This window comes from Podarcis tiliguerta, assembly GCF_965153285.1.
Source record: "Podarcis tiliguerta genome assembly, chromosome: 7".
Taxonomy (NCBI): Eukaryota; Metazoa; Chordata; class Lepidosauria; order Squamata; family Lacertidae; genus Podarcis; species Podarcis tiliguerta.
This window is the reverse complement of record NC_139540.1, coordinates 6803924-6831452: the sequence shown is the minus strand read 5'-3', so window position 1 is coordinate 6831452 and position 27529 is coordinate 6803924. Positions and strand designations below refer to the sequence as shown.

The following is a 27529-nucleotide window of genomic DNA, read 5'->3' as shown; positions in this document are numbered from 1 at the left end:
TCCTATGGACATAAAATGAGATCAACAAGACTTTTTGACAAGGTCCCTCTATTATATTCCAGATTATGCTAATGCTAGATGGACTGTAGCTAGTTGATGGACTGTAACCAATAAGAACTCATCAACACCTCATTATCAATCTGGAGAAGTGACAAGTGAGATGCAACAGGATTTTATCCGGGGCCTCATCTTTCTAAATCAAAGTATCATAGAATTGTAGAGTTGGAAGGACCCCAAGGGTCATCTAGTCCAACACCCTGCAATGCAGGAATCTCAGCTAAAGCATCCATGACAGATGGCCATCCAATCTCCGCTTAAAAACCTCCAAGGAAGGAGAGACCACCACCTTCCGAGGGAGTCCGTTCCACTGCTGAACAGCTCTTACTGTCAGAATATTGTCCCTGATGTTTAGTTGAAATATCCTTTCTTGTTACTTGAAGCCACTGTTACTACTCTCTACAGCAGCAGAAAACAAGTTTGCTCCCTCTTACAGATATTTGAAGATAATAATAATAATAATAATAATTTTATTTATACCCTGCCCTCCCCAGCCAAGGCTCAGAGCTGCTTACAAGCAATAATAAAAACAAGTTGAATGATTACCAACTTAAAAACAAAATTAAAATACAACATTAAAATATTGAAACATTAAAATATTAAAATGTAGCCTCATCGCAGGAGGAGAAGGAAAGGAAAAAAGAAAGAGAGGGAGGGAATCAAATTGGCTCCAAGCCAAAGACCAGGCGGAACAACTCTGTCTTACAGGCCCTGCGGAAAGAAATCAGATCCTGCAGGGCCCTGGTCTCATGAGGCAGAGCGTTCTACCAGGCCGGAGCCAGAGTTGAAAAGGCCCTGGCTCTGGTTGAAGCCAATCTAACTTCCTTAGGGCCCGGGACCTCTAGGGTGTTGCTATTTATGGACCTTGAGGCTCTCCGTGGGGCATACCGGGAAAGGCGGTCCTGTAGGTACGAGGCCGTGAAGGGCTTTAAAGGTCAAAAGCAGCACCTTAAATCTGACCCTGTACTCTACCGGGAGCCAGTGCAGCTGGAAAAGCACTGGGTAAATATGCTCCCATGGCAGAGACCCTGTGAGGAGCCTTGCTGCAGCATTCTGCACCCTCTGGAGTTTCTGGGTCAGCTTCAAGGGCAGCCCCGTGTAGAGCGAATTACAGTAGTCAAGCCTGGAGATGACCGTCGCATGGATCACTATGGCCATGATATCTAGTGGTGAAGCTGCATGCTCTGCTACCGGAGGCAAGAGCAGGTGGGGGCGTGGCGCGCGTTCTGGGGGCGTGGTGCGTCACTTGTGGGGCCATGGTACCTGTTGCGCGCCCAGGGAGGGCGCCACGATGGCACCCTACCAGAATAGTGGTGCCGGGGGCGGTCCGTTCCCTCCGCACTCCCGTTCCTCTGCCCGTGATCATAGCTCCCCTCTGACTTACCTCTCTGACTTCAACAAAGGAGTGGAGGAAAAAATATAAGGTTTGGGATGGAAGGTCTATCAGTGAGAATTTGTGTATCTCTGAAAGCCCCTTTCTGAAAGCACCAGAAAAACGTGTTACTGAACATCTGGCCCATACCAAGAAATGAAATCTTTGCAGTTTTTACAATATAAAAAGAATGCAGGATTCATCATTGCTGACCTCATACAACCAAATAAACCAATCTTTTTTGCAGCCCAAACTGTGCTAGAACAGGCCTCTATCTTTCACAAGGTTTGAACTCTAAAGAGGCTGATCAAAGTCCCCCTCTCCCAGATTGAAAATGTGGAAGATGGCAAAAATCAGACTCTTGTGTTGTTACTGATCTAAGAATACACTAATATCTTTCCTGAAAGTCTGCAGGGGTTAACTTTATTTTATGTTGAAAACACCTGTAAAAGACAAAAATGAAATATGTACACAGACATTTACAATGGCCCCAAGGAACTGTGTTTCAACCACTGAGCAAACCGTCTGCATTTACAGGGAAAGAAGGCTCTAACTTCCTACATCCAAGTGGCACAATCAATTTGCAATAGGCTTCCATTGCAGGAGCTCTGACTGTGCAATAAAGTTCTTCTGAGCTGTTATTGGATATTTTACTTTTTATTAGAGGCAGAAGAGCTAAGAGGCAGACAGCTTCACAATGAAAATGTGATTTTTCTATCTTCGTTCTCCATCAGCCAATAGGGTGCATGAATAGCAAAAGTAACTATGAAACAGTACTTTCTGTCAACTTTATGAAAGGTTTTTATATAATATATAAGGCATACCCATCCTTTGAGTTCACTTTTGATAGCTTTTTTTCTCAGTCACAAGCCCTGTTCCCCTTCTGATGTTTTCTAGTAACTGAGGCTGACAGGATTTCTTCCACAATTACAACTTCCTCGATCCATGGCTATTTTTTGTCAAGCCGACCTTGATTTTACTTTGAAGAATTAAGCTCTTGGAGTTACACTCTCCCAATTCTAAGGAGGGAACTGACATACAACTCTTGGAAGAATGAATTAGCACAGAGAAGAGTGCAGTTTGGTTCTCTAGATTTCTTCTTCCTGCTTCAAACTTTCCTGGCAATATCATACCTATTTATTGAGTTCACCTAAGCAGATGACAATTCTAGTGTGTGTGTTTTTATATAAAATATAATAATTTTGTTCCGGTTTCAGTATCCTAATGCATCCTAATCCAGAGAAAAGTGGCTAGGCTCTCTAAAAGCTTCACATGGTTACAAATCTAAATCAATGTAATATAATTACACTACTACAGCTATTATTTTTAAATTACATGGAAAACAGTATCTAAGGAAAACCTTATATATTGCCCAAACCAAAGAATGAATGTACCTGCTACAGAATTCCCACAGGCCATACCATAGCTGTCAACGTTTCCCATTTTTAAAGGGAAATTCCCTTATTCCGAATAGGATTCCTCGCAAGAAAGGGGAAAAGTTGACAGCTATGGGCCATACATACATACATACATACACACATCCATACATAATTTTATTTGTATGCTGTCTTTAAATAATTCAAGCCATGTTCAAGGAGGCTTACAACATGAAAAAAATACATCATTGTAAACTTACGTTTGTAGGTTTATAGGTGACCTAGATTGGTTCATAGCGTGTCTGAACAGATATGCTAGCTTCAAGCATCCGCCAGTTACAACATAACAATAAAGCATTATCACAGGTTTGTAGTGAAGTTTCCAGAGATCAAACCATATAAAGGTGCTGGGAAAAAGGATTCTATCATTTCACAAGGCAGAATTAAAGCAAATCTGATAGCTATCAGTCGGCTGCTTACTTTACAACCCCCCCCCCTTTTTTTTTTTTACATTGAACATATCTGTGCCCTAATCCTGCACCCTTTAAAGTGCTCCTGAGTAAGGGCTTCCAAGTCACAGTTTACATTTGGAAAGATATGGAGGTTTCAATTCATCTAAACTTTTCATTGCATTAAACTCTGTGCAGAAGGATAGGACTGGTCTGAAGAGCAACAAACAAATTTTACAGAAACACCCCTGTTCGCATCAACATCAGACCTACGGAGGCTCTTAATTTTGACATGAGACTGCTGAGACTATGAACCGACAAGAAGTGGGAAATGATGGGAAATAAATTGCGTCTTGATTGATTGGGGGGGGGGGAATAGTTCAGGTTATGCCATAGTTTTGTGCTGCTGGTTCCTTGGTTTGTAGTCTATGCTGTTTTCCGATAACTGTCAGATACATGCTGAAATCTTTTCACTAGCCATCATCATATAATTCATAAAATTCAGTGAGGTAATTCACTTTATTACATGCTCTTTGAATCCAAAAGGAACCTGGGAAAGGTAACAAGAACAGTCACAGTTGAAAGAATTTCCATCAAGCAGAACAGCATTTCAGCTGTAGAAACTTAAGGAGATATATTATTCTTCTAAACAGACAGCCATGTTGGTTCACTTGAAAAAGTGCAAACAGAAACAGTAAAACAATACAATCATTAGGACAGCTACAAAGCAGTTTTTACAAAGCTTTTAAATGTCCACTGAATGCTTCCTCAGGCTGGATTGGGGTTGGGGTTGGATGTGATCGATACTGGTAATATTTATTTTAACCATCCAGAGAGGAAGTGGGCAAAGATGGGCTTGCATGTAACAATGAGCAGCACTAACACAATATCTTTATTAGGATCGACTCGTGGGTGGCGCTGTGGGTTAAACCACAGAGCCTAGGACTTGCCGATCAGAAGGTCGGCGGTTCGAATCCCTGTGACGGGGTGAGCTCCTGTTGCTCGGTCCCTGTTCCTGCCAACCTAGCAGTTTGAAAGCACATCAAAGTAGATAAATAGGTAGCGCTCCGGCGGGAAGGTAAACGGTGTTTCTATGCACTGCTCTGGTTTGCCAGAAGTGGCTTAGTCATGCTGGCCACATGACCCGGAAGCTATACGCCGGCTCCCTCGGCCAATAAAGCAAGATGAGCACCGCAACCCCAGAGTTGGCCACGACTGCTCCTAGTGGTCAGGGGTGCCTTTACCTTTACCTTTTACAGTATTTTTATTTTCTCTCCCCCTTTTTCTGTAAAACGTCTAGTCTATGGGAAGAGTTCTGTAAAACTCAAAAGCTAGTTCACTATTTTGTGGCTTTCCATTGGTCCTAAAAAGTTATTGCCACTGTTGTGCTATTCTATGTGGTACCTTGGTAAACATGGGATTCTTGCTTTCTTAGCAAGTAGACCCTTTCTAAGCCACCTAACATTACATAAAGCTAAGTAACTGCCTAATTTGTTAAACAAAAGGAGTGAAGCATGCAAGTTCAGAATTTAAGTACACTTTTTCTTATACCCTTTTCTTGACCAACAGCTTTCTGACATGCTTATATGCACTTAATTTCCCATCAGGAAAACTACAATGCAATTACATTGTTTTTCAAAAAGTGTGTTTACTTCCATGGAGTCTGGTCTTCCATGCTTTTCTATAATATACCATCAATCCACAGCTTCTCACTGAATCTTTGCTGAGCAAAGCATACAATAATATTTCCTTTATTATGTGGCAATTTGATAGCTATCAAAATGCAATAGCATAGTGGATGTCAGAGGACAACATAAATTAAAAATTATCGACCGCTTCCGAGCTATACGGTTTTTAGGGGAGGAAATAAAATACAAAGCTAACTTCTACAATAGGCTTCACCACCCTCACTTTGATGCATACATCACTGCATGGAATCTGACAGAGAAGAAAATTGACACTCAGGGAGAAGGAGAATGCGCATTGAAAGAAGCTAAAATGATTGTCTGCTTCACATTTGCTTCATGAGTAGTATTCTTTAGTATTACAATAACTGGTGTTATTGTTGGAGAATGACATAGGTGAAAGCACTGGAAGCAGCAGAACTTGTCCTCATCAGAATTCCTGACCTTTCCCCTTCGGTTCCAAATGTCACAGCTAAAAATATCCTTGCCACCACAAGACATTAGCTCTTCATGCTAGAGAATGCAGTGGAGAGCATTGTGCTCTTGCTATAAATAGAAGCACTTAGACGCCAATGAAATCGCATTAAAACATAAGCAACCAACAGCATAAGCCATTAGTAACTAACACCAAGACTCTAATTCGAATACTGGTTTTAGCATCCCCTAGATTTAGATTTATTGTGCAAAGAACTGCTTGACAGTATACAGAGCACAAAGGAAGCAGATTTCTTTTTCCTTTTCCTTTCTGTTTAATAAATTCCAAATAGGGCTGCAGAATCCACTTCCAGGTACTGTCAACCTTTTCAAGGATCCACGCCAGTTCTACAATGCTAAAATTAAACTGAATCCCCAAGTGTAAAAAGGTGTCCCTTTTATCTGGTTATAGACTGCAAAGTCTTTCTACCTGCTGAAGCATATCTGGGCCATGCATTCCTACCCTTAAAAAAACCCTACAAACCTCCAATGAACTTTGATAAGGTCATTGTACAGGAAGGGAACTGTTTACAGAATACTGGGGGGGGGGGGTAGAGAGAATACTTCAGGGAAAGGATTTGCTATGTCAAATGACAGCTATATTTTCATCTCTTCCAAGTTATTCTGTGGACTTCCCATGGGCTTTAGCAAACATATCAGAATAAGTGATTCTACGGTTGGAGAATGAGTGTAAACAATTGGTGTGTGGTATCTCTGGTGGCAATGCTTACTTAAGATGAGTTAAAACTGAAACAACCACAGATTTTGGCTGTGATTCAGAGAGAGCATTTCAGTGTGTGAAAGGACATCTCACCCCCCTTGCTGCTGCTGCTGCTGCTACTACTACTACTACTAATAATAATAATAATAATAATATTTTTTTATTTATACCCTGCCCTCCCCAGCCAGGCTCAGGGCGGCTAACGCCAAATATAAATTACAATAAAACATAGTTAATTAAAATACAGCTTAAAATACATTTTAGTAGTAGCCCATAAATCAAGACCATAAAGGGAGGAAATATCAGATATTCACCCGAGCCAGCTATCCATGCTGGTCCAAATGGGCCAGCAAAAAAGCCAAGGGAAAATTTTTATACCAAATCCCATACAAGGGGTCAGAGTGAGTCTAAGCTGAAGGCCAGGAGGAACAGCTCCATCTTGCAGGCCCTGTGGAAAGATGTCAAAGTCCCGCAGGGCCCTGGTCTCTTGTGACAGAGTGAAAAGGCCCTGGCCCTAATTGAGACCAATCTAACCTCCTTGTCGCTCAGGACCTCCAAAGTGTTGTTATTTATGGACCTTAAGGTCCTCCGCGTGGCATACCAGGAGAGGCGGCCGCGAAGGTACGAGGGTCCTAGGCCGCATAGGGCTTTAAAGGTCAAAACCAGCAAGTTAAACCTGACCCTGTACTCCACCGGGAGCCAGTGCAGTTGGTAAAGCAGTGGATGAATGTGTAGTTGTTCCTACACCTGAGGTTGCTTTCGGGGTGGAGAGCTGGGTGAACTGGCTCGCCTCATGTATCGGAGAACTTATTTAAGAAAAGGGTGAGGGTTGCTGTTGTTATTTTTGTATACCCCCCTTCATCTGTAGATGTCAAGGTAGTTCACAACATAAAATTGTGATATGAAAAGTTCAAAATATCTCCTTGCATACTAGCTTATTATATGCTACCTGGGCCTCTGAATATATTGCGGTGGGTTGATTTGCTCTTCACAGATCAACTCGTCCCCCCAAGCCTACACACACATTCATGTTGTCAGGACAGTCCACAAAACCACCAGTATACCTTTCTAGGCCACCAACAGGTTATGGCCCAGTCTAAGTTGGCTCACGTGACATATCTCAATATTTTCTTATTCTAAACAGAAATAAGGGTAAAGAGAGAAGGGCACACACACACACACACACACACACACACAAGTTCCATGTGGTAAAAATGAGTGTTGGGTTCCATTAGAAGGTTTGTTCTGGAATCAAAAAAGACTGATGATAATAGCTCTAGTGTATATTGATCCATATCCATTCCAGTTTTCACCCACTTCAAAAGAAAAAAGGATATTTCCTAAGAAAGTTCTCCACAGAAACACCATCCTTCTGCCACCTTCTGAAACTTCCATCACTTATAGTTTAACCGTCTTGTTGGAACTTGCCTTCTCTGACTGATCTGTGTCACAAGGTTGTAAACATATTGCGTTCTTTCTTGTCATTTCTGTTCTTTGAATCATGTCTTCCTCTCTGAGTGAACTTTCTCTGCTAGAACAATATACTGCAGTGGCTAGGAAACGCAAGCAATTTCTCACAAGTAAACTCAATCATACTTCTGAATTGTCTTATTTCCATCCTTTGCCCCGCATCGTTCCACTCCATTTTTCATACTTAAGTAATGTCTACCGTCTGTGCCAAGACTAATGTGTACTACCAAATCAAAACAACTGTGCAATCCACTTTGCAACTTTCCTCTGAGTGAGACACAAATGTGTGTGGGGGGGAGATTTAGGAAGGCCCTTTTGTCTTTAAAGCAGAGATTTCTGCTCTGCTCTTCCTGAAGTAATAGTGCAGCCCTGATCTTGACCACAGATGAGAGCAGTGCTTTTTTTCTGGGGGGGATGCATACCCCTAAACCAGGCTGCCTCAACCTTGGCCTCCAGATATTTTGAGACTACAATTCCCATCATCCCTGGTCCTGCTAGCTAGGGATCATGGAAGTTGTAGACCAAAAACATCTGGAGGGTCAAGGTTGAGGAAGCCTGCCCTAAACATTTTGTGAATCTAAGTTTGGCCTCACTGAGGGGCAGTATTTCAATATGAGTAGGAAAACGAGAGTACCCCTAAACATTTTTAAAGAAAAAAAGCACTGGATGAGAGTATGGTTCTTCATCCTGAATAAGACTGACATGGGGTGCCTCATGCTACCAAGTGAGCAATACACCACTGTCATAAACATAAAACTGTCATAAAAGGGGGGCATAGATGTTTCAGGGTTTTTAAAAATACTTTATCAAGCTGCTGTGAGGATGGCAAGGAAGGCCCACACGCCACCCTGAGCTCTTTGGCAGATGGGCAGATTTAAAAAGCAACCGGCATGACTGTTCCAAATTACTTCATAGGGTTTTTGCGTTGGTACCCATTTATGAGAATTCCTAACAAGGACTATATCTCCTGCCTTGACTATGCCAGAGCTTCCGAATTTATGTCAGCTCTGCGGCTTTCGTGTGCAAAACCAGAGAAAGCCTCAAAAAACAACGTGCACTCGGCAGACACAGAGCAATTTCTGTCAGCATTCTCAGTCATTAAAGTTACACAGATTAACTGCTCAAATAATCATGTTTCTGATGTTCTAACGTAATTTCCACAGGTGGAATTTGAAATGGTGCATAAAATTAGCCCCTCCTGCCATTCTGTAAGCAGGTTTTTCCTCCGAAAGAACAGTCCCGAACAGAAACAACTCATGCTGCCCAATTAGGAGAAATAGGAAGATTGTTTATTAGAGCAAATGATTCACAACAACCTGGTTGGCAAATGTTTGAGCTATAAACCGTTAAAAGCAACGATCCTCCCCCCCCCCCGAAAAATGCCTGAGGAACTACCATCCATCTTGAGCCTGCCCATAAAAAACAAGCCTAGTGTGAGTGCTTTGTAATATGGTCTCTTAAAGGTAATCACCTGCAACAGGTAATTTCCACAGCAATGCCAATTCCACCCTGCTTTTTGGCAATCATAACTAGCAATAAATAGATATTTGGGGACAGAAGCAGGAGGCTCACATAATTATAATTCAATATAATTACTGATTTCAAACCAGTTCATATGCCTGCAATGCTAATCTTTATAACCATGGCTTACGGTAATGGGACTTTTGGTATAAGGTTACAAACACTCACCCTGAAAAAGGTTCATATTCCTAGTCCAAATTTACTCCAGGGTTGCTGCCAAATATCTCTAGGGAAGGGCCTGTAGCTCAGCAATACTACTCATGTTTGGCACACACAGGTCCTAGGATCAGATCCTGGCATCACACGATAGGGCTGGGATAGCAGTGGACAACCACCACTGAGCTAGGGTAGACAGTAACAAATTAGAAGGACCGATGATCTGAGTTGCTCTAAGGCAGTTTCCAATGCTCCTATTGTTCAGACTGAACTAGTACAGTGGTGCCTCGCAAGACGAAATTAATTCGTTCTGCGAGTTTTTCCGTTCTACGAGTTTTTTTGTCTTGCGAAGCACCGCTGCGTATTGACGGTTTCCCGTAGGAATGCATTGGCGGTTTTAAAAAAAAGGCGCAAGACGTTTCGTCTTGCGAAGCAAGCCCATAGGGAAATCCGTCTTGCAAAGCAACTCAGAAAACGAAAAACGCTTTCGTCTTGCGAGTTTTTCGTCTTCCGAGGCATTCGTCTTGCGAGGTACCACTGTACGTAGGATTGAACCTTATTAACATTTTTTTAAAAAAATCAAGACCAGTACAGGAAGAGAATTATGGAACTGTTCTGCCATGTTACACAACATAAAACAAGCACCAACAACCTGTAGCTTTTTAAAGAAAGAACTTGATGGAAAAATAATAAAGCCACCGTTCAGTTGAAATATCTTTTATGTCTTAGTTTTTTACTGCTAAGTGCTTATCACTCAGCTGCTGAGTTGTTAAAATGTCTTTATCAAAGGTTGAGTCTCTTATCTATTTTTCAAAACTGCCCCTAAGCCACATATTTTTCCCAGGAATCGTAAACCTAGCATTATTATTATTCCCAACTTCTGCAAAACCACTTTTGCTATGTCAGCCAAAATATTGTATCCTTGTTTTCCACGAGGCAGAACTTTCATATTGCTTATCTTTCAGAGCAGCCTATTAAATTCCACATGCTTTCAGAATTTTGCCAATTATCTTTTACAAACCGCATATTCAGTTCTGCATCTTTGGTACATGAACACATAACTAATGGTTATAACTTCATACTGGGCCCTGCCTGGTCTGTTCTTCCAGCCAGCAATTGTGTGTGTGTTGTAAGCTTGTTTGAACTGTCTGATATCTGCCTGCAGATAAGAGTGTGTTTGTGTTGACTGCGATACTGCTGAGTGAATACAGGTTGTGTGTATGAGAAACAAAAAAGCCAGAGTGTGTTGTATATGTGAGAGTTGGGCTAGAAGCAGGCTGCAGGCAGAAGCCTGAGAGTGAGAGCCATGCTTGAAGATCAGCAGTGTTGAAGCAATGATTCTTCAACAACAACTTCGTTGGACTAGTCATGTTGTGTGGATGCCTGATGATCATCTTCCAAAGCAACTACTCTACTCCAAACTTAAAAATGGAAAGCACAGTGCTGGTGGTCAACAAAAGAGGTTTAAAGGCTGTCTCAAGGCAAATCTTTAAAAATGTAGTATAAACACTAACAACTGCGAAACACTGGCCTGCGAGCGCTCCAGTTGGAGAACAGCCTTTGCCAAAGGTGTCATGGGCTTTGAAGACACTCGAACTCAGGACACAAGGGAGAAACGTGCTAGGAGGAAGGCCCGCTTGGCAAATCCACACCGTGATCAGCTCCTGCCCGGAAACCAATGTCCCCATTGTGGAAGGACATGTGGATCCAGAATTGGCCTCCACAGTCACTTACGGACTCATTGTTAAAACCGTGTTTATGGAAGACAATCTTACTCTGCTACGAGTGATCGCCAAATAAGAAGAAGAGGAAGAGGAAGAAGAAAGATGTATAAATAAACCATATATCATATACCACAGTCTCCGTTGCCTCTCATTCCAAGATATGTGCCTGGAATCTTGCACTGTCCAGAGACTGGGATTCCAACGATATATATGATCATTTCATGTTCCAGGAGAAATCTAGGCCTAAACAAGCATTACTGTGTAGGCACGTGCGTTTTAAGCAGGTTAACAAGAGAGATGCAGTGTGCAGTAATATTTTCAACAAGGCATTTTTTCAGTGAAAGCTCACCCACTTTCCGCCAACACCAGTATGCAAATAAATTACGAAAAGCAGCCCTACTCAGCATTTCCTGATGCAAGGTCACAACATCCGGAGTCTACTTTTCATAGATAGCAGACAGAAGTGCCACATGTGTCTCCCATCTAGTCTGGCTGCAGTTTTGCTCTTACAGCTGTTTCCAACACACCATAATGTAAATGTTAACCTCTTCCATTTCACAAAGATAATTCTTCATGTGTTTGCTCTCTGAACAGAAATGCCCCCCCCAAAAACCCCCCACTGCATATCAAATAATTGAGAACATGGTTTGATCATAAATCAGTAAGAAATATCCCACATAAATTACTATCTACAAACAAGAGTTATGCATTTCACACACAAAAACAACAACATTTTTGTAAGAGCAAATCTCTACCACACTAGAGTGGACAGCAGAGTCATAACCCAACAATAACAATTGGTTTTGAGGATAATGAATGATTTTCTACAACCAAGTAAACGAAACCAAGGGGAAAGCCCTCATACTAAGTTACCCTGCTCCACTGATTTTTAGCAAATGATAGAAAGTGGAAGCTGAGAGCTGCATTGTGCACTGTTCAACATTTCAAGAGGTTACCCAATGACTGTGCAGAGCTAACATCTGTAAGAAGCACCACAACATAAAGCAAATGTATATAATTATCAATCTTTTTCAGCATTACTCACCCCACTGGAGAGGAGCCAATTGCAAGTGCTCTAGGACCAGTTGATTGAGAACCCCTTCTATGCTTGCTTCTCCTTCACGCTTCAAAGAGGGGTAAAGGATAGTTAAGGAGCACAGGAGACAGATGCAGCTCATAAAAAGAAACATACATGAAAAGAAACATGTAAGGCTGCAATTTCTATGAATAATTTTAGGTTGTTATTGGACAGAAAGGAGAGCAAAGAGAAATGTCAGTCCTGAACAGGACAGACAGGATCAATACTTGTTTTCTGAGTCAAGTGGCACAGATATCACAGGTATAGATGGTATTGCTTCATTTTCAATAATACACAATAAGGCAAGTCATTGGCCTTTCTAACCTTGCAAGCACTATGTATTCCAACAGGCAGCAACCCCAACCTTCCTCCCAACAGAGTGGCAAACAACAATTGATAAAACAATAAAAGCATCTTTAAAATCCCCATACAGATGCAGACTAGGGAAGATCTCAAATTAAAAGCCTAGTCTAAAGAGGAAGGTCTATAGCAGGCAGCAAGAAGATGGCAGAGACAGAAAAAGCCACAACATGAAACATGCTTTTTTAATGGGAGATGCCAAGGAATGAACCTGGGACCTTCGATACATGCTTTAGTTCTTCAACAAGTCCTCCTTCCCCCATGAAGGTTTCTGTTCTAGACAACCTATTTCCACTAAAATTATTTCTGCTTTTGCAGGTAACACCACTGTTACCACTACAGTGGTGCCTCGCAAGACGAAATTAATTCGTTCTGCGAGTTTTTTCGTCTTGTGAATTTTTTTGTCTTGCGAAGCACGGTTTCCCATAAGAAATGAATTGACGGTTTCCCATAGGAATGCATTGACGGTTTTAAGAAAAAGGCGCAAGACGTTTTCGTCTTGCGAAGCAAGACCATAGGGAAATTCGTCTTGTGAAGCAACTCAAAAAACAAAAAACTCTTTCGTCTTGCGAGTTTTTCGTCTTGCGAGGCATTCGTCTTGCAAGGTACCACTGTAACTGTAAACAAAACAGTTTTATCTCCTGGTTATATGTAGAACCTGAAGATCTACCCCACCCCATCCCCAATACATCCAGATGTACTGACAGGTAGATTCTATCTATAATGAACACTGAGAAGAAAAATGTGCAAACTCTCAACTACATTTACTTAATGCTCACCTTTAAGGTCACTGAAGAAAGTTGGTAGCATATTTTTAGAATAAAGTTGGATGCAAAGAGAAACAAACTTGTTTACAAGATACTATACCAACAAGACAACTTGTACTTTGAGATATTGCATTAATAAAATATCCTCCTGCTTAGACTGGTGGGTACAGATTCTTCCCACCACTGCCCCTGCACTGAGCCTTACAGCCCTTAATTGCTTTCACTCTGCAATGCAGTTTGACCTCAGGCATTTTGCTATGAAGATGTTTCTTTCTGTCCCACTTGTCACTTCCTATGTGAAAACGTACAAAGTGAAGGAATGCATCCCACTGCTACTTCAAGCATAAATGAATTAGCACATATTCATAAATAGAAATTATACTAATGGAAAACTGCTTAAAGTGATTCATGAATACATCTTACCATAAATATTTCCTCTCATTTGCATTCTGAACTTTCTGAATACTGATTATTATTGAATTTTTATCGTTCCAAACACATTTGTTGTGTGTTCCTCCACATTATTATTCTAATCAATCAATCAATCAGTTAAATTTCTATACCACCCTTCATCTGTAGATCTCAGGATGGTTCACAGCATAAAAATAGAGGATAAAAACACAAAATACATAATGCAAAAAGAGCAAAAACAAACCAAGAAGCCTACCCGCCGATGAAACATTTAAAAGTGCACCGGACGTCAATCAGCCAAAGGCCTGTTTGAGGAGGAATGTTTTCGCCTGGTGCCTAAAGGTGCATAATGAAAGCACAAGGTGAACCCCACTAGGGAGAACATTCTCTCTCCAGTATTAACAAAATTTGCTTACGGAGATGTCAAAAGAAAGCCCACTTAAAACTGTCTCATTCATCCAGCTCGGCTCAAGGGCTTGTAGTATCGCCATATGAAGGTCTGTATGTTGTGTCCGTCTTGCCTTTGGCATTCATATTCTCTTTTAATAACTAAAACTACGGATGAAGAATCTTTTTCAGCCCAAGGCCAGCATTTCTTTGTGGCTAGCCTTCCAGTAGCCGCATGAAAGAGGTGGGAGCAAGGCCAGTGCAAAAAGTAGTCTCTGTCTTGGGCCCGGTCTTATTCAACATCTTTATCAACGACTTGGATGATGGACTCAAGGGCATCCTGATCAAATTTGCAGATGACACCAAACTGGGAGGGGTGACTAACACCCCAGAGGACAGGATCACACTTCAAAATGACCTTGACAGATTAGAGAACTGGGCCAAAACAAACAAGATGAATTTTAACAGGGAGAAATGTAAAGTATTGCACTTGGGCAAAAAAAATGAGAGGCACAAATACAAGATGGGTGACACCTGGCTTGAGAGCAGTACATGTGAAAAGGATCTAGGGGTCTTGGTTGACCACAAACTTGACATGAGCCAACAGTGTGACGCGGCAGCTAAAAAAGCCAATGCAATTCTGGGCTGCATCAATAGGAGTATAGCATCTAGATCAAGGGAAGTTATAGTGCCACTGTATTCTGCTCTGGTCAGACCTCACCTGGAGTACTGTGTCCAGTTCTGGGCACCACAGTTCAAGAAGGACACTGACAAACTGGAACGTGTCCAGAGGAGGGCAACCAAAATGGTCAAAGGCCTGGAAACGATGCCTTATGAGGAACGGCTAAGGGAGCTGGGCATGTTTAGCCTGGAGAAGAGGAGGTTAAGGGGTGATATGATAGCCATGTTCAAATATATAAAAGGATGTCACATAGAGGAGGGAGAAAGGTTGTTTTCTGCTGCTCCAGAGAAGCGGACACGGAGCAATGGATCCAAACTACAAGAAAGAAGATTCCACCTAAACATTAGGAAGAACTTCCTGACAGTAAGAGCTGTTTGACAGTGGAATTTGCTGCCAAGGAGTGTGGTGGAGTCTCCTTCTTTGGAGGTCTTTAAGCGGAGGCTTGACAACCATATGTCAGGAGTGCTCTGATGGTGTTTCCTGCTTGGCAGGGGGTTGGACTCGATGGCCCTTGTGGTCTCTTCCAACTCTATGATTCTATGATTCTATGATTCTACGTCCAGTCATACACATCCATGCACATCCATTCTCACATATAGCAGAAACTCATTCATGCTCCACTACATACACATATTCATTCATTCATTCGTTCATTCATTCATACATGCATTCATTCCCTCTCTCTCCAACAAACAAACATCTCTCATTCCCACCCCCCAGCAATTAGTCATGAGAAAAGCACTGGAGTTTCTTCCCCAAGCCCAATTGCTTGGGGAGAGATGAACTACTGTAGTAACTGCCTTGTCAATACACTTGTCCAGCTCAGCGTTAATGGGAGAGACTGCTAGTTATTTATGGAAGTGAGTCATGGGTGACTTACAACCGCCAAGAGTGACACCTCGACGCCTTCCACATGTGCTGCATCAGGAGGATTTTGGGTATCACACAGTAGGGCAGAATTCCAATCACAGAATTCCAGCATGCTTGCACTTGTGTCTCAGCGACATCTACATTGACTTGGTCATGTCTACAAGAATGGAAGATGGCAGGATCCCCCAAGGACGTGCTCAAAACAGCTAGCAGTGCTGCTTCCCATTTCTAAGCACCTAGGAGCCAACCGGCTTGCCAAAACTGCTCTTCAAATGCTGCCAAACGGCTCTCCAAAATAAAACCCACTAAATATTTAGAAAATATTAATAAAATGCACAGACTCACAAATATTAGCCAATCTCAAAATGGTATTCCATCTGTTCAAGTACTGAACAGCAACAACAAGATTCCGGTGTGCAGACAACAGCAGATGCTATTAGCACATGCTCATTAGGAAACAGGGGGTGGAGGGAACCCCCCCCCCCATGCCAAGACTGGATCTGTAATCTAAACTATAAAAATCACTACAGTGGTACCTTGGTTTGCGAACAGTCTGGTTTGCATACGTTTTGGATTACAAACACATCAAACCCGGAAGTGCATGTCCCGGTTTGTGAACTTTTTTTGGATTACAACCCATTGGGGGGGGGATTACGAACAATTTTTGGGGGGAGGCCCCATTGGCAAAAGTGCGCCTTGGGTTACAGCTTGTTTTGGTTTATGAACGGACCTGCAGATCGGATTTTAGTTGTAAACCAAGGTACCACTGTATCTGGTGTTATTTAATAAACAATATCTCAATCTGTATTTTAAATCCTAAGGACTTACTCCTATGCAAGAGGAGCACATATGCACCTTCACATTTACATCACCGCACCGCAACAAGCTGGGCAGATGCACGTGATAAGCAATCGGGATGGGGAACCTTTTTCAGCCGGAGGTTCAATTCCCTTGTGACAAATGCTAATTTCATTTAATTTGTCCAGTGTGCTACATTCCAGCCACACACAGGTCAGAGGTTTCTATGCATGAATATGGGGTAACTGTGCCCCTGAAGGACCAGGTGTGCAGCCTGGGAGTCATTTTGGACTCACAGCTGTCCATGGAGGCGCAGGTTAATTCTGTGTCCAGGGCAGCTGTTTACCAGACCCTCCCTGCCCGCAGACTGCCTTGCCAGAGTGCTGCATGCTCTAGTTACCTCCCTCTTGGACTACTGCAATGTGCTCTACGTGGGGCTACCTTTGAAGCTGACTCGGAAACTGCAGTTAATCCAGAATGTGGCAGCTAGACTGGTGACTGGGAGTGGCCACCGAGACCATATAACACCGGTCCTGAAAGATCTTCATTAGCTCCCAGTACGTTTCCGAGCACAATTCAAAGTGTTGATGCTGACCTTTAAAGCCCCGGTCCTGTATAGCTGAAGGAGCTGAAGGAAACAGAGGGGCCTGGGCCTTTTGATTCTCCTCCCTAGAACTAAAGGCTTCCCTTTCTCATTGACAAGTATAGCCAGCATATTTGGAGTTGGGGTTTAAGTGAAGAAGCAATGTGATCCATCTTTGGGCCTTGATACCAACTGTGTAAGCAGTTATTAGGAAACATAATGTGCTCCTTAAAAAAAATGTTTCAGGGAGATGCCTTCGATGGTACAAGCTGAAATTTAGGGAAGACCACAGAAAATGTTTTATGTGGTGGAAGTACAGAAAAGTGCTGCTTTACATCAACGGGCCGCTGTGGTCCTGTTCAAAGTTGCTCTGACTGACAGCTGCCTCCAGCACTTTTGGAGAAGGGCTCCTACTGGAATCAATTAAAATGCTGAAAGCTATTGCTAGCAGCATCCTCTCTTTATACCTTCCAGCTGAATTGTGGTCAGGAGTTGGTTTAATCTGCCCTGTTCTGGTCCTGCAGAGAAGCCCACAGGGCAGGCCAAGAAGGTGGCACCACAGACAGCTCTGAATCCACAAATTGCTCCAACAAAGGCCCAGTTGACCCCTTTAAAGTCTCTAGGTCGCCTTTCCCAGGCCCCACCCCTGGATGGAGAAGTTTCTGGCCTGAAGACAGTCTCTCCTCCTACATGCCACCTTTACTACTGGACCAATGAGTTATTGTGGGAGGAATTTAGATCCTCAGGCTCACGGGAAGATCCCAACTCTTGCCATAAAGGCCCTGCCGCCATGAGAGGTTGTTCCAAGGAATCCTGTCTGCCAGGCTAGGAGTTCTGAACCTTGACTGGTCTCTCCGCAGGTAGCACTGCTGCCTTGGACTCTGTGTTTCAGTTATGGCTGGGCTCCAGTGTGGTGCCATAATCCATCTCCCGAGTAGCATTCTCAAGCCCTGTGCCATCTCAGAGGCAATTCCACGAAACACAGTACAGTTCTTTATCTTGCATTATTCAAGAAAACAGATGAACCCTGGAGTGTGCCCACTTGAATCAAAGGATTGCAAGGCATCGTACTGAACATACTGGAAAAATCTAAACCAGTTAAGAGTTAAAATTAAGTTTAAGAATTCTATAATTATGTTAAATGATCAATTTTAAACCATGTTCTCTTTCAAACTTCTTTACAAAAATCATTTGAATTAAAGGTCACAGGCTTCCTACAAGAGTATCTTAAGGAGGAAAAAAAATAGTATTTCTGAAAGGATATGATTTTCCAAAGAATGTCTAACTTGCTGTTGATCTCCAGACCTTTAGCTTGCTGTCTCTCTTCTTCCAGCTGCTTTGGGTTTGTAAATTGTGCTCTTTCACCAGGGGAGTCCGGGTAGCTCTCAAAGTTGAACTTGTCAACTTGGATAGCCATACTGCAGTAAAAAACAACAATTATTATTGGAGAAGTTTTATGGAACAATGTCTTGCAGGTCACACGGCAATTTTCATCACATCAGAAAAGCATCAGTAAGCAGTAGTGGTGCAAAGCACAAACAGAACTGAAACAAGCCCAAAATGATGTCGCCGCCTTGTAAATATAGTTATTAAGGGTGATATTTAGCTTTTTTGTAAATAAAATTATTCCTAAACAAATTTGGAAGGGCCATTGATCCTATTTAACGTTCACACACTTCTAGGACGACATATGAACAGATCATAATTAATAACCAAATAGAAATACACACAAACTCAATTGCAGTTGGCTACTAAACCAGGGTGCCGTTATTCTTCTGTGCATACATGTTCACGCAAACAAATCCATCTAGCCTTCCACTCCCGCTCAGTAAAGTTATTTACCAGCTTGAATAGCTTGACTAAGCAAAGAACCAGGAGGCAATTTTAAAACGTTGAGCTTTAAAACACACAATTGTAAAATGCATACCCACAAACATATACAATTTGGAACACGGCAGACATCCACTTTAGAAGCAGATAAATAGATTTGATTAAAATGTATGTATTATGGTTATGATTTCCATTGAAATCCAGCATGGAACACTGTGTAGAGCCCAGAGGAAAGGAATCAATTAGGCAGAGATGTTGAAACTCTTGGTTTTAAGTTTCTAGCCTCTTCTAGGTACTCATGTGGTCTTGTTCAAGTCATATTTTGCTACACAACTGTTGTAATTAATGTATCATGGAAATATGACTCACATTTTGACTGGCAGATATCAAAACATCATATTTTCAGGTTCTTCTAGCAATCACATCAAACACTAGACTGTAGTACCTATTCATATAGCAATTTGTTTTGAAGTTTCCACAGTAATCTTTCTCCACTTTGCTAAGGAAGTATTGTGTTTTTGCAAAAAGTCTCCCACAAGTTAGCTACTTGAAAAACTGAACACACTCACTCTCTAATGCACACTCAGAAGTAGATCAGCTTAAACGTCATCACAATATTCAATTAGAAATGGAGATGTTATACTGTAAGGGGGGGCATTAATTTAATTTAATTTAATTATTATCTATTGCTATTTGATTGTAATGCAGCTCCTTTATTAAAATTAGTGTGGACCTCTCATTCTTTCATTGCTTAGAAACCATATTATGAAATGTGATTTTAGAATAAAATGACTCATACAGCCCACAGGAACCACCTTTACTCATAATCGAAAACTGGTTTTATAAAAGTTTGGCAGAAGAGCTTAGTAAAGACCCCTGCAGAAAATGAGTGATTTCCCCACCACTATCTCAAATCTCCATTAATTGCACAAAATGCACACCTAAACATTTATCATTTATATCAGGATTTCTGTTATACCTTTTGGCCCAAACCACCTTAAGCAGCTTCCAAGCAATTAATAACCATAAGTGCTACAAGTATACACGCTTTAGATTTCAACTAGTATATGTTAAAGTATGTAGCCCTCTAGAAAAAGAATTTAATAAATCTGAAGTTCCAAAACAAAGTAAAAATCTGATAAAATAACCTGGGGGGGGGGGTGAGATTACTCATGAATTTTACCAGAATAAAAGATGTAAATATCCAATCATAAAGGGAACTAACCAAGGATGGCAGAGGACAACAGATATACGAGAAATTACATACCTCACATGTAAGCAGAGTTAACACACACAATTACCATGCCCTGAAAACCAGACACTTTGTCAATGCCTACCCCCCGTGGTTACCCCACTCACTTCAAATAATAGCAATATATACTTGAAGGTAGCACTATTTTTCTAGAAAAATAGGTACCAGAACTCAATATGTTCTCTTAGAATGGCAATGGTGCCCACCTGAGAGTTCCAGAAAGTTCTGGCTGAAAAAAAAAAAGGTTTTCCTCTGCAACAAAGGGGTATGTGTGTGTTTTCCCTTCTAAACGTATTGTTTTCAGAAAGTTGCAGTTATCATTAAGGCTAGATTGTGTCGTCTGCTGCAGACTCCACATAGGCATAGACCAACTGTGTCACCTAATCATTTCAACAGATGATTAGGTGAAGAGTGAAATCTTTCCAGACGGAAGGACACTGCAAAATGGTTTAAAAGAAATCACAAAACAAGTGTGCTTTTCATGATCCCCTCGCAACTGCTTCACTTATAACAACCAGAAGTCCACCTGAAAAGTTGGTGGCCAAATTCAAAGTCTTATTAAGTAAGTGCCACTTATTAAATCTGACTCATAGTTGTTGTTTTTTTTAAAAAATGTGTTTTGGCTGATGGAAACACAGGTACAGTGAGGGGGGGGAAGTATTTGATCCCCTGCTAGATTTGCCCGTTTGCCCTCTGACGAAGAAATGACCAGTCCATAATTTTAATGGTAGGTTTGTTTTAGCTTTGAGAGACAGAATAACAACAGGAAAACCCCCAGAAACCAAGAAGACAAAAGTCAGAGATTGGTGTGCATTATAATGAGTGAAATAAGTATTTGATCCCCTATCAACCAGCCTACCTGGTATCTTCACTGTATGTAAGGAGCTGAGATTAGAAGCACCTGCTGTAAGGAAGAGGTCTTACCTGTAATCCCAGCTCATTACAGTACCTGTACAAAAGACACCTGTCAACAGAAGCAATCAATCCAGCAGATTCCAAAGTAGCCACCATGACCAAGACCAAAGAGCTGTCCAAGGATTTCAGGGACAAGACTGTAGACCTGCACAAGGCTGGACTAGGCTACAAGACTATTGCCAAGCAGCTTGGTGAGAAGGTGACAACAGTTGGTGTGATAATTCGCAAATGGAAGAAACACAAAATAACTGTTGACCTCCCTCGGTCTGGGGCTCCATGCAAGATCTCATCTTGTGGAGTTGCAATGATCAGGAGAATGGTGATGAAGCAGCCCAGAACTACATGGGGGGAACTTGTCAATGATCTCAGGGCAGCTGGGACCGCAGTCCCCATGAAAACAGTTGGTAACACACTACGCCGTGAAGCACTGAGATCCTGCAGAGCCCGCAAAGTCCCCTTGCTCAAGACAGCACATGTACAGGCCCGTCTGCAGTTTGCCAATGCACATCTGGAATGACCCAGAGGAGAACTGGATGAAAGTGTTGTGGTCAGATGAGACCAAAATCGAGCTCTTTGGCATCAACTCAACTCGCCATGTTTGGAGGAGGAAGGAATGCTGTCTACGACCCCAAGAACACCACCCCCACAGTCAAACATGGAGGGGGACATATTATGTTTGGGGGTGTTTTTCTGCTAAGGGGACAGGACACCTTCACCGCATCAAAGGGACGATGGACGGGACCGTGTATTGTCAAACCTTCCCTCAGTCAGGGCATTGAAAATGGGTCGAGGATGGGTATTCCAGCATGACAATGACTCAAAACACACGGCCAAGGCATGACAATGACCCAAAACACACAGCCAAGGAGTGGCTCAAGAAGAAGCACGTTAAGGTTCTGGAGTGGCCTAGCCAGTCTCCAGACTTTAACCCCATCAAAAATCTGTGGAGGGAGCTGAAGGTTCGAGTAGCTACACATCAGCCGCGAAATCTTACTGACTTGGAGAGGATTTGCAAAGAGAAGTGGGACAAAATACCTCCTGAGATGTGTGCAAACCTGATGGCCACCTACATGAAACGTCTGGCCTCTGTAATTGCCAACAAGGGTTTTGCCACAAAGTACTAAGTCATCTTTTGCAAAGGGGTCAAACAGGCAAAATTTAGCAGGGGATCAAATACTTTCCCTCCTCACTGTACTACTGTATATATATTATACCCTCTAGTTACCTTCCATCCAAGGAGGTTTAATAAGATAATATGCTGTTTTATTTTTCCAATAATTCAGCCTTAAAGCAGGCATTGCTCCTGATCTGGCAGCATGCAAAGGAAAGGCTGTGTCTCTGATTTGCCTCTGATTCATTTTGTATTGATTTGTCTTTGAATGTTATTGCCAGTGCTCCAGCGCTTCACTTACTTCCATTAGTGAATAGCGACTGCTGCACATGACACCTATGTGGTGCCAGTTGAACTGGCTGCCGGTGTGCTTATAAGCACACTTCAAAGGGCTCATAAATGCATTCAGTTTAGAATCAGGCTAGTTTAAGGAATCACTTCCACCTGTATCAACCTGCCTGCATCTTAAGATCATCCTTAAGCTACACTGCTCAGACGACTCGAGACTAAATTATAAGATTGGCAAGAATAAAGAACAGCGTCTTATCAGTGAAGGTCTCACAACTATGAAATCAGACCTCATATGGGCTTAGACTCACTCTCATATTTTTATTCAAGCTTTTAAAGACTCACCTTTGGTTTTAGTATATGTTATATTGGGGATTTTTTAAAAAATCTAGGATTAGCTTTAAGAACTAGTGCTATACAAACAAAATTTATACTGTTTTATTGAGTTTTAAAACTGTATTGATTTACTCAATGTGATAAATTGTAAGCTGCTGTGTGAAACTAAAAATATATCTGTGAAAATTAATATTGTGATATTTCAGTGATCTGCACAAATATAGAACCTATTCAGTATAAGTGATAAATCACCAATTAACCTGTTCCAACCTTCTACTGAAAACTGAACGTATGTACAGAGCAGCTATTCTCCCAGTTGTGGGTTTTCCAAGCACCTGACAGAAATTCTATCTCTATGGGAGATTTCTTTCCACACTACAGATTTCAAACTCTGTCCTCTTGTACTCTGGAAAACATCATGCACTCTGATGATGCAATATAACAGCAATGTTAATAGGCAATGGCATCAATCAAGCCATCTTGAGTTCTAATTTTTTTATATATCCAAAATTGTTTTCAATTCTTTTGTTTATGCTTGTAACTGTTTTTATTTTATAATTGTATATTTTGCTGTTGTGAAGTGTGAGCTAAAAATCCATATTGAATTCATAAATCTATAGTGAGTAAATAAAATCAAAATTACCGTATCTTTCGCCCTATAGGGCGCACTGGCCCATAGGACGCACCTCGGGTTTTGGGGGGAAATGAATAAAAAAAAATACACCCCCCCGCCGCGGGGCTGGGACGGGGGAAGCCCGAGCTTCCCCCGACCCCAGCCCCCAGAACAGGCTGCTGCTCGCAAGCCTTGCAAGCCCACGGGAACTCCCGCCGGGCTCGCAAGGCTTGCGGATAGCTTCCTGAAGCCTGGCGAGCGAGAGGGGTCGGTGCGCACCGACCCCTCTCACTCTCCAGGCTTCAGCGAAAGCCTGCATTCGCCCCATAGGATGCACACACATTTCCCCTTCATTTTTGGAGGGGGAAAAGTGCGTCCTATAGGGCGAAAAATACAGTAATAAAACCATGGAAGACAGGAACAAGGCCATCAAACCACATGCATTATTTACCCAATGGCATCTGAAGGCCAGCAACCAATATGCCAGGCAAATTTCAGGGGGAATGTGTTCAACAGTTATGGTGCCGCCATAGAAAAGACTCACAAACCAATGATAAACCATGGCTTTACATCAACCAAAATAACTTTGTTTAGTTAGCTGGGACAGGTTCAGACATTAAGACAAGCCAAGGTTTAGTGTTACATGTGAATATGGCTACTATATCTGCTATGGAAGTTACAAAGCCTCCGCAGAGATTTCTTTCAAGCTTTTAAAAATACTGAGTCACATCATAACATTTTTAAAAGTAAGAATTTAAAACTTAATTCCATATTGCTCATGTTAGGAAAATATGAGGAGAAAAAGCAATGAAGTAATGAAGGTCACAGCGCAGCCTGTAGAAAGGGACGGTCAAAGACAACTAAGGTTTCTTCTATGGAAGAGTATATATTCTGAAGCTTCAAATCACACCATAGGTATAGATGTAATAATAATAATAATAATAATAATAATAATAATAATAATAATAATAATAATAATTTATTATTTATACCCTGCCCATCTGGCTGGGTTTCCCCAGCCACTCTGGGCGGCTTCCAACTGAATAGTACAGCATCAGACATTAAAAACTTCCCTAAAGAGGGCTGTAATGAAACAGACAAGTTATTTCCATAACCAGGCATATTTCTATCTGCAATCATGACCTAAAAATAAGTTTATTAACAGGTGTTTGTCTTATTTTTACTGCTTGGTAAAAAATAAGAAGCATGGAGTTCAGCCAGATGCAATTGAAGCATTTTACATGCTGCATATAATCATTTATTTTATCTGACAGGTGAGGTCTTCAGTATTGGATGTGGAGGATGTAATTAGAACAGTGTTCTGAACATACTTGCTATGAGATACCTGAAGTGCCTTATATTCATGTTAATCTAGCATCTACAGTCCAAATGAAAGGAGTCAAGTTGGTCTTGAACCTATTTCAAGATGGAGTATTATAGCCTGTCTAGCAGCCAACCAAATCAGGTAGTAGGAATCAAAATTTTAAGAGCCTTTAGTCCGTTGGGTAATTTACATGTAAAGGTTATTTTTATCTGTCATCTGTAACACTGCCCTGAAAGCCTGAAAGGGCAGGATAGACATAATAAAATAAAATAACATAACCAGTATTTTTGCTTCAGCAGAAATGAAAGATGAAATAAATAATACCCTGGCTAAAAAAAGGAAATGTTTCTGTGGATAGTGGGTGTAAATTCTGCACCTTCACAGCTCTATTTAAAGCACATAAACACAGACATGAACAATTATAAGGGGAATGCTCACAGTAACTGTTTCTTGGAGATAAAATTTTATGAACAACTAGCCAAAAGGAAAAGGAAAAAGAATATTAGGAAATTGTTTCCTAATTGTATGATGATTTTATATAAATACGTTTGTGTGTTAAATGCTTCCCCATGCCAACATTTTGTTCCACATTTGAGATGCATTTAAATGACTTTAGGGACTTCTGTTGAGTCATTTTACTGTTCTGTTCACTGGTTAAGATATAATAACAATAATAATATTTTGGATAAGCATGTTTCTTTATAGCGTTAATTCCATATATTTTCACAATGAGCACTACAGAAAAAGCCTTGAAGAAAGCTAGCTGACATCCACAAGCTAGAAAAGCACGGAATACCTAGTGCACAAATGGAATTCTCGCACTGATTATACTGTTTCTGTATCAAAATCAGAAATAGGCACAGCTTCATTCCCATTTTGATTCACAGTTTCTCGGGCAAAAAGGAGTTTGCTCACACTGTAAAACTGAAGAGCAAGGGTGTGTAGGGGGGGGAATACGATGACCTCTACAATATTCTCCACAGATCTGTGCATTAGTCATCAGAGTTAAAGCTTTGCCTCTGGAGACCTGAAATCAGCTTCATGTTGCTTGGAGGGGATTAAAAGAATGAATCGCCAAGGAATTCAATAGTGATGACTCAGAACACATATTTTCATTATGGAAATTTCAGTTACAGGTCACTCTATCTTTCCGTGCAGCCAAAGTGAGCTGGAAAGAAAAGAAAATGTGAATACAGAGACATAGTCGGATCAAGTAAACTATTGCTGTGTATTATGCTTCTTGGAAGGGTCTATTGCTTTATTCTGTTCATGTGCCTGAATTGATTCCTAAGGATAAAAACTGGATAAAGTGAGCTTTTCAAAATGTGGGTATGACCTCCGCCAAGGTGATAAGAGTGTTTTTATAGCTATTATGCTGCTAATTTATTTTTTTTCCTCCTCTCAGTTGCCTGCTCCATGCAGAAACACACCAACAATAGGACAAGTCTTTTCTTTGTCTATTATGATATAGACACCATGTCAGGGAGATGGGCTGTAGATTAGCCCTCTCTACTTAGGTTACCTCTCTGCATTTAGGAAGAAATCAGAACCCAGTCAAAATTCAATGTAGTTTGCAAGATTCTGGAACTCCATGCTGGAGGAGACCAGATGAAGCCCTAGTGTGCCTGCAAATATCTAAATGTGCAGCTGAGGGCAGTGAGGAAATATCCCCTAGGAATGCTAAGAAACAATCAGGCAGTGTTTTGGTTAGTGAAAATGCATCAGCAGAAAAAGCTGCTGAACTTTTCCACTAAAGATAGCCTTTCAAGAACTGAACTTTTATTTCAGGAAAAAAAGCACTTGTCTGGTATCAAAATGTCTAAACTGATGCAAGCCCGAAAAGGGAGGAATCCTATGGCAAAGATCTTCTAGGGTTAAGAACAAAGGATGCAGCTGATCTCTGGCTGAGCCAGAAAGTCCCCACCCCTGGCTCAGTCAAAGATATGGTGGCATAACTTGCTCATCCTGGCTCAGCTGAAATTGGCTGAACTTACGCCAGCTTTTGGTGTATAGCATTGCTCCCTACATTGGCTAAGCTCAGAACATACATATCTAAACAATTAAACTCCCAAGAGGTGGTCATATAATTTAAAGTGCTTGAAAACCTGTGCATGCAGCCAACTTCCAGAACCGAATCCTATGCACAAGAAGTTGCCATAAAGAAAGTGGGTGTAAATTAAGCCAGCGGATGCTGCTGTTCTGGCCGACAGAAAACAACCCCTTAAAATAGTGTTCTATGCCAGGTTGCTGGGAACCAAACTGAATGGGCTTAGGATCCAGCCTAACTCCTCCCTCTCTGGTTCTGCCCCCATCATGCTCCTGAAATGCCCCTTTTGCAAGGAGGGGGGCACTTACACTGGCCTTGGATCAAGTTACACCAGCATATCTTTGGATGAGCAGGCTTGGGGATTTAACACTGGCTGAGAGTAGCTGAGCCAGAAATCAGCTGGCTGAATCAGAGATCCACTGCACTCTAAGCTGCTCATCCTATGGTTCTTCTTGCCATAGGTGTGCCTCCTTTTTCTCTCTCATCTCTAATTTATTGACAGTGGAAACCTGTAGGAGTGGGGAAAGGCTGAAAACGGAATGGGAGATAAACAGAACAAGTAACATATCTGCCTTGCTGTCTTGGTGGAAATTAATAGAGATGATGTAACCTCCGAAGGGGACGTGGGTGGCGCTGTGGGTTAAACCACAGAGCATAGGATCAGAAGGTCAGCGGTTCGAATCCCTGTGACGGGGTGAGCTCCTGTTGCTCTGTTCCTGCTCCTGCCCACCTAGCAGTTCAAAAGCACATCAAAGTGCAAGTAGGGAAGGTAGGCGGGAAGGTAAACGGCGTTTCCGTGCGCTGCTCTGGTTCGCCAGAAGCGGCTTAGTCATGCTGGCCACATGACCCAGAAGCTGTATGCCGGCTCCCTC

At 41.7% G+C, this 27529-nt stretch overlaps 1 protein-coding gene across 4 annotated transcripts in view; it reads right to left on the bottom strand.

The window, feature by feature from the left end:
• Window positions 1-27529, bottom strand: part of TRAPPC9 (trafficking protein particle complex subunit 9) — a 271286-nt gene that overhangs the window by 153671 nt on the left and 90086 nt on the right. For 2 of the 4 annotated variants that reach the window (XM_083450441.1, XM_083450442.1), the window contains exons 20-21: window positions 18207-18359; window positions 12051-12142 (exon numbers count right to left, since the gene is read on the bottom strand). In XM_083450441.1, coding sequence (XP_083306567.1) covers window positions 12051-12142; window positions 18207-18359 — 245 coding nt within the window. Of the gene's footprint in view, window positions 1-7627; window positions 8344-8536; window positions 9553-9819; window positions 12143-18205; window positions 18360-27529 lie in introns of those variants that run through there. The other 2 variants (XR_014513742.1, XM_083450443.1) reach the window with 2 other exon arrangements.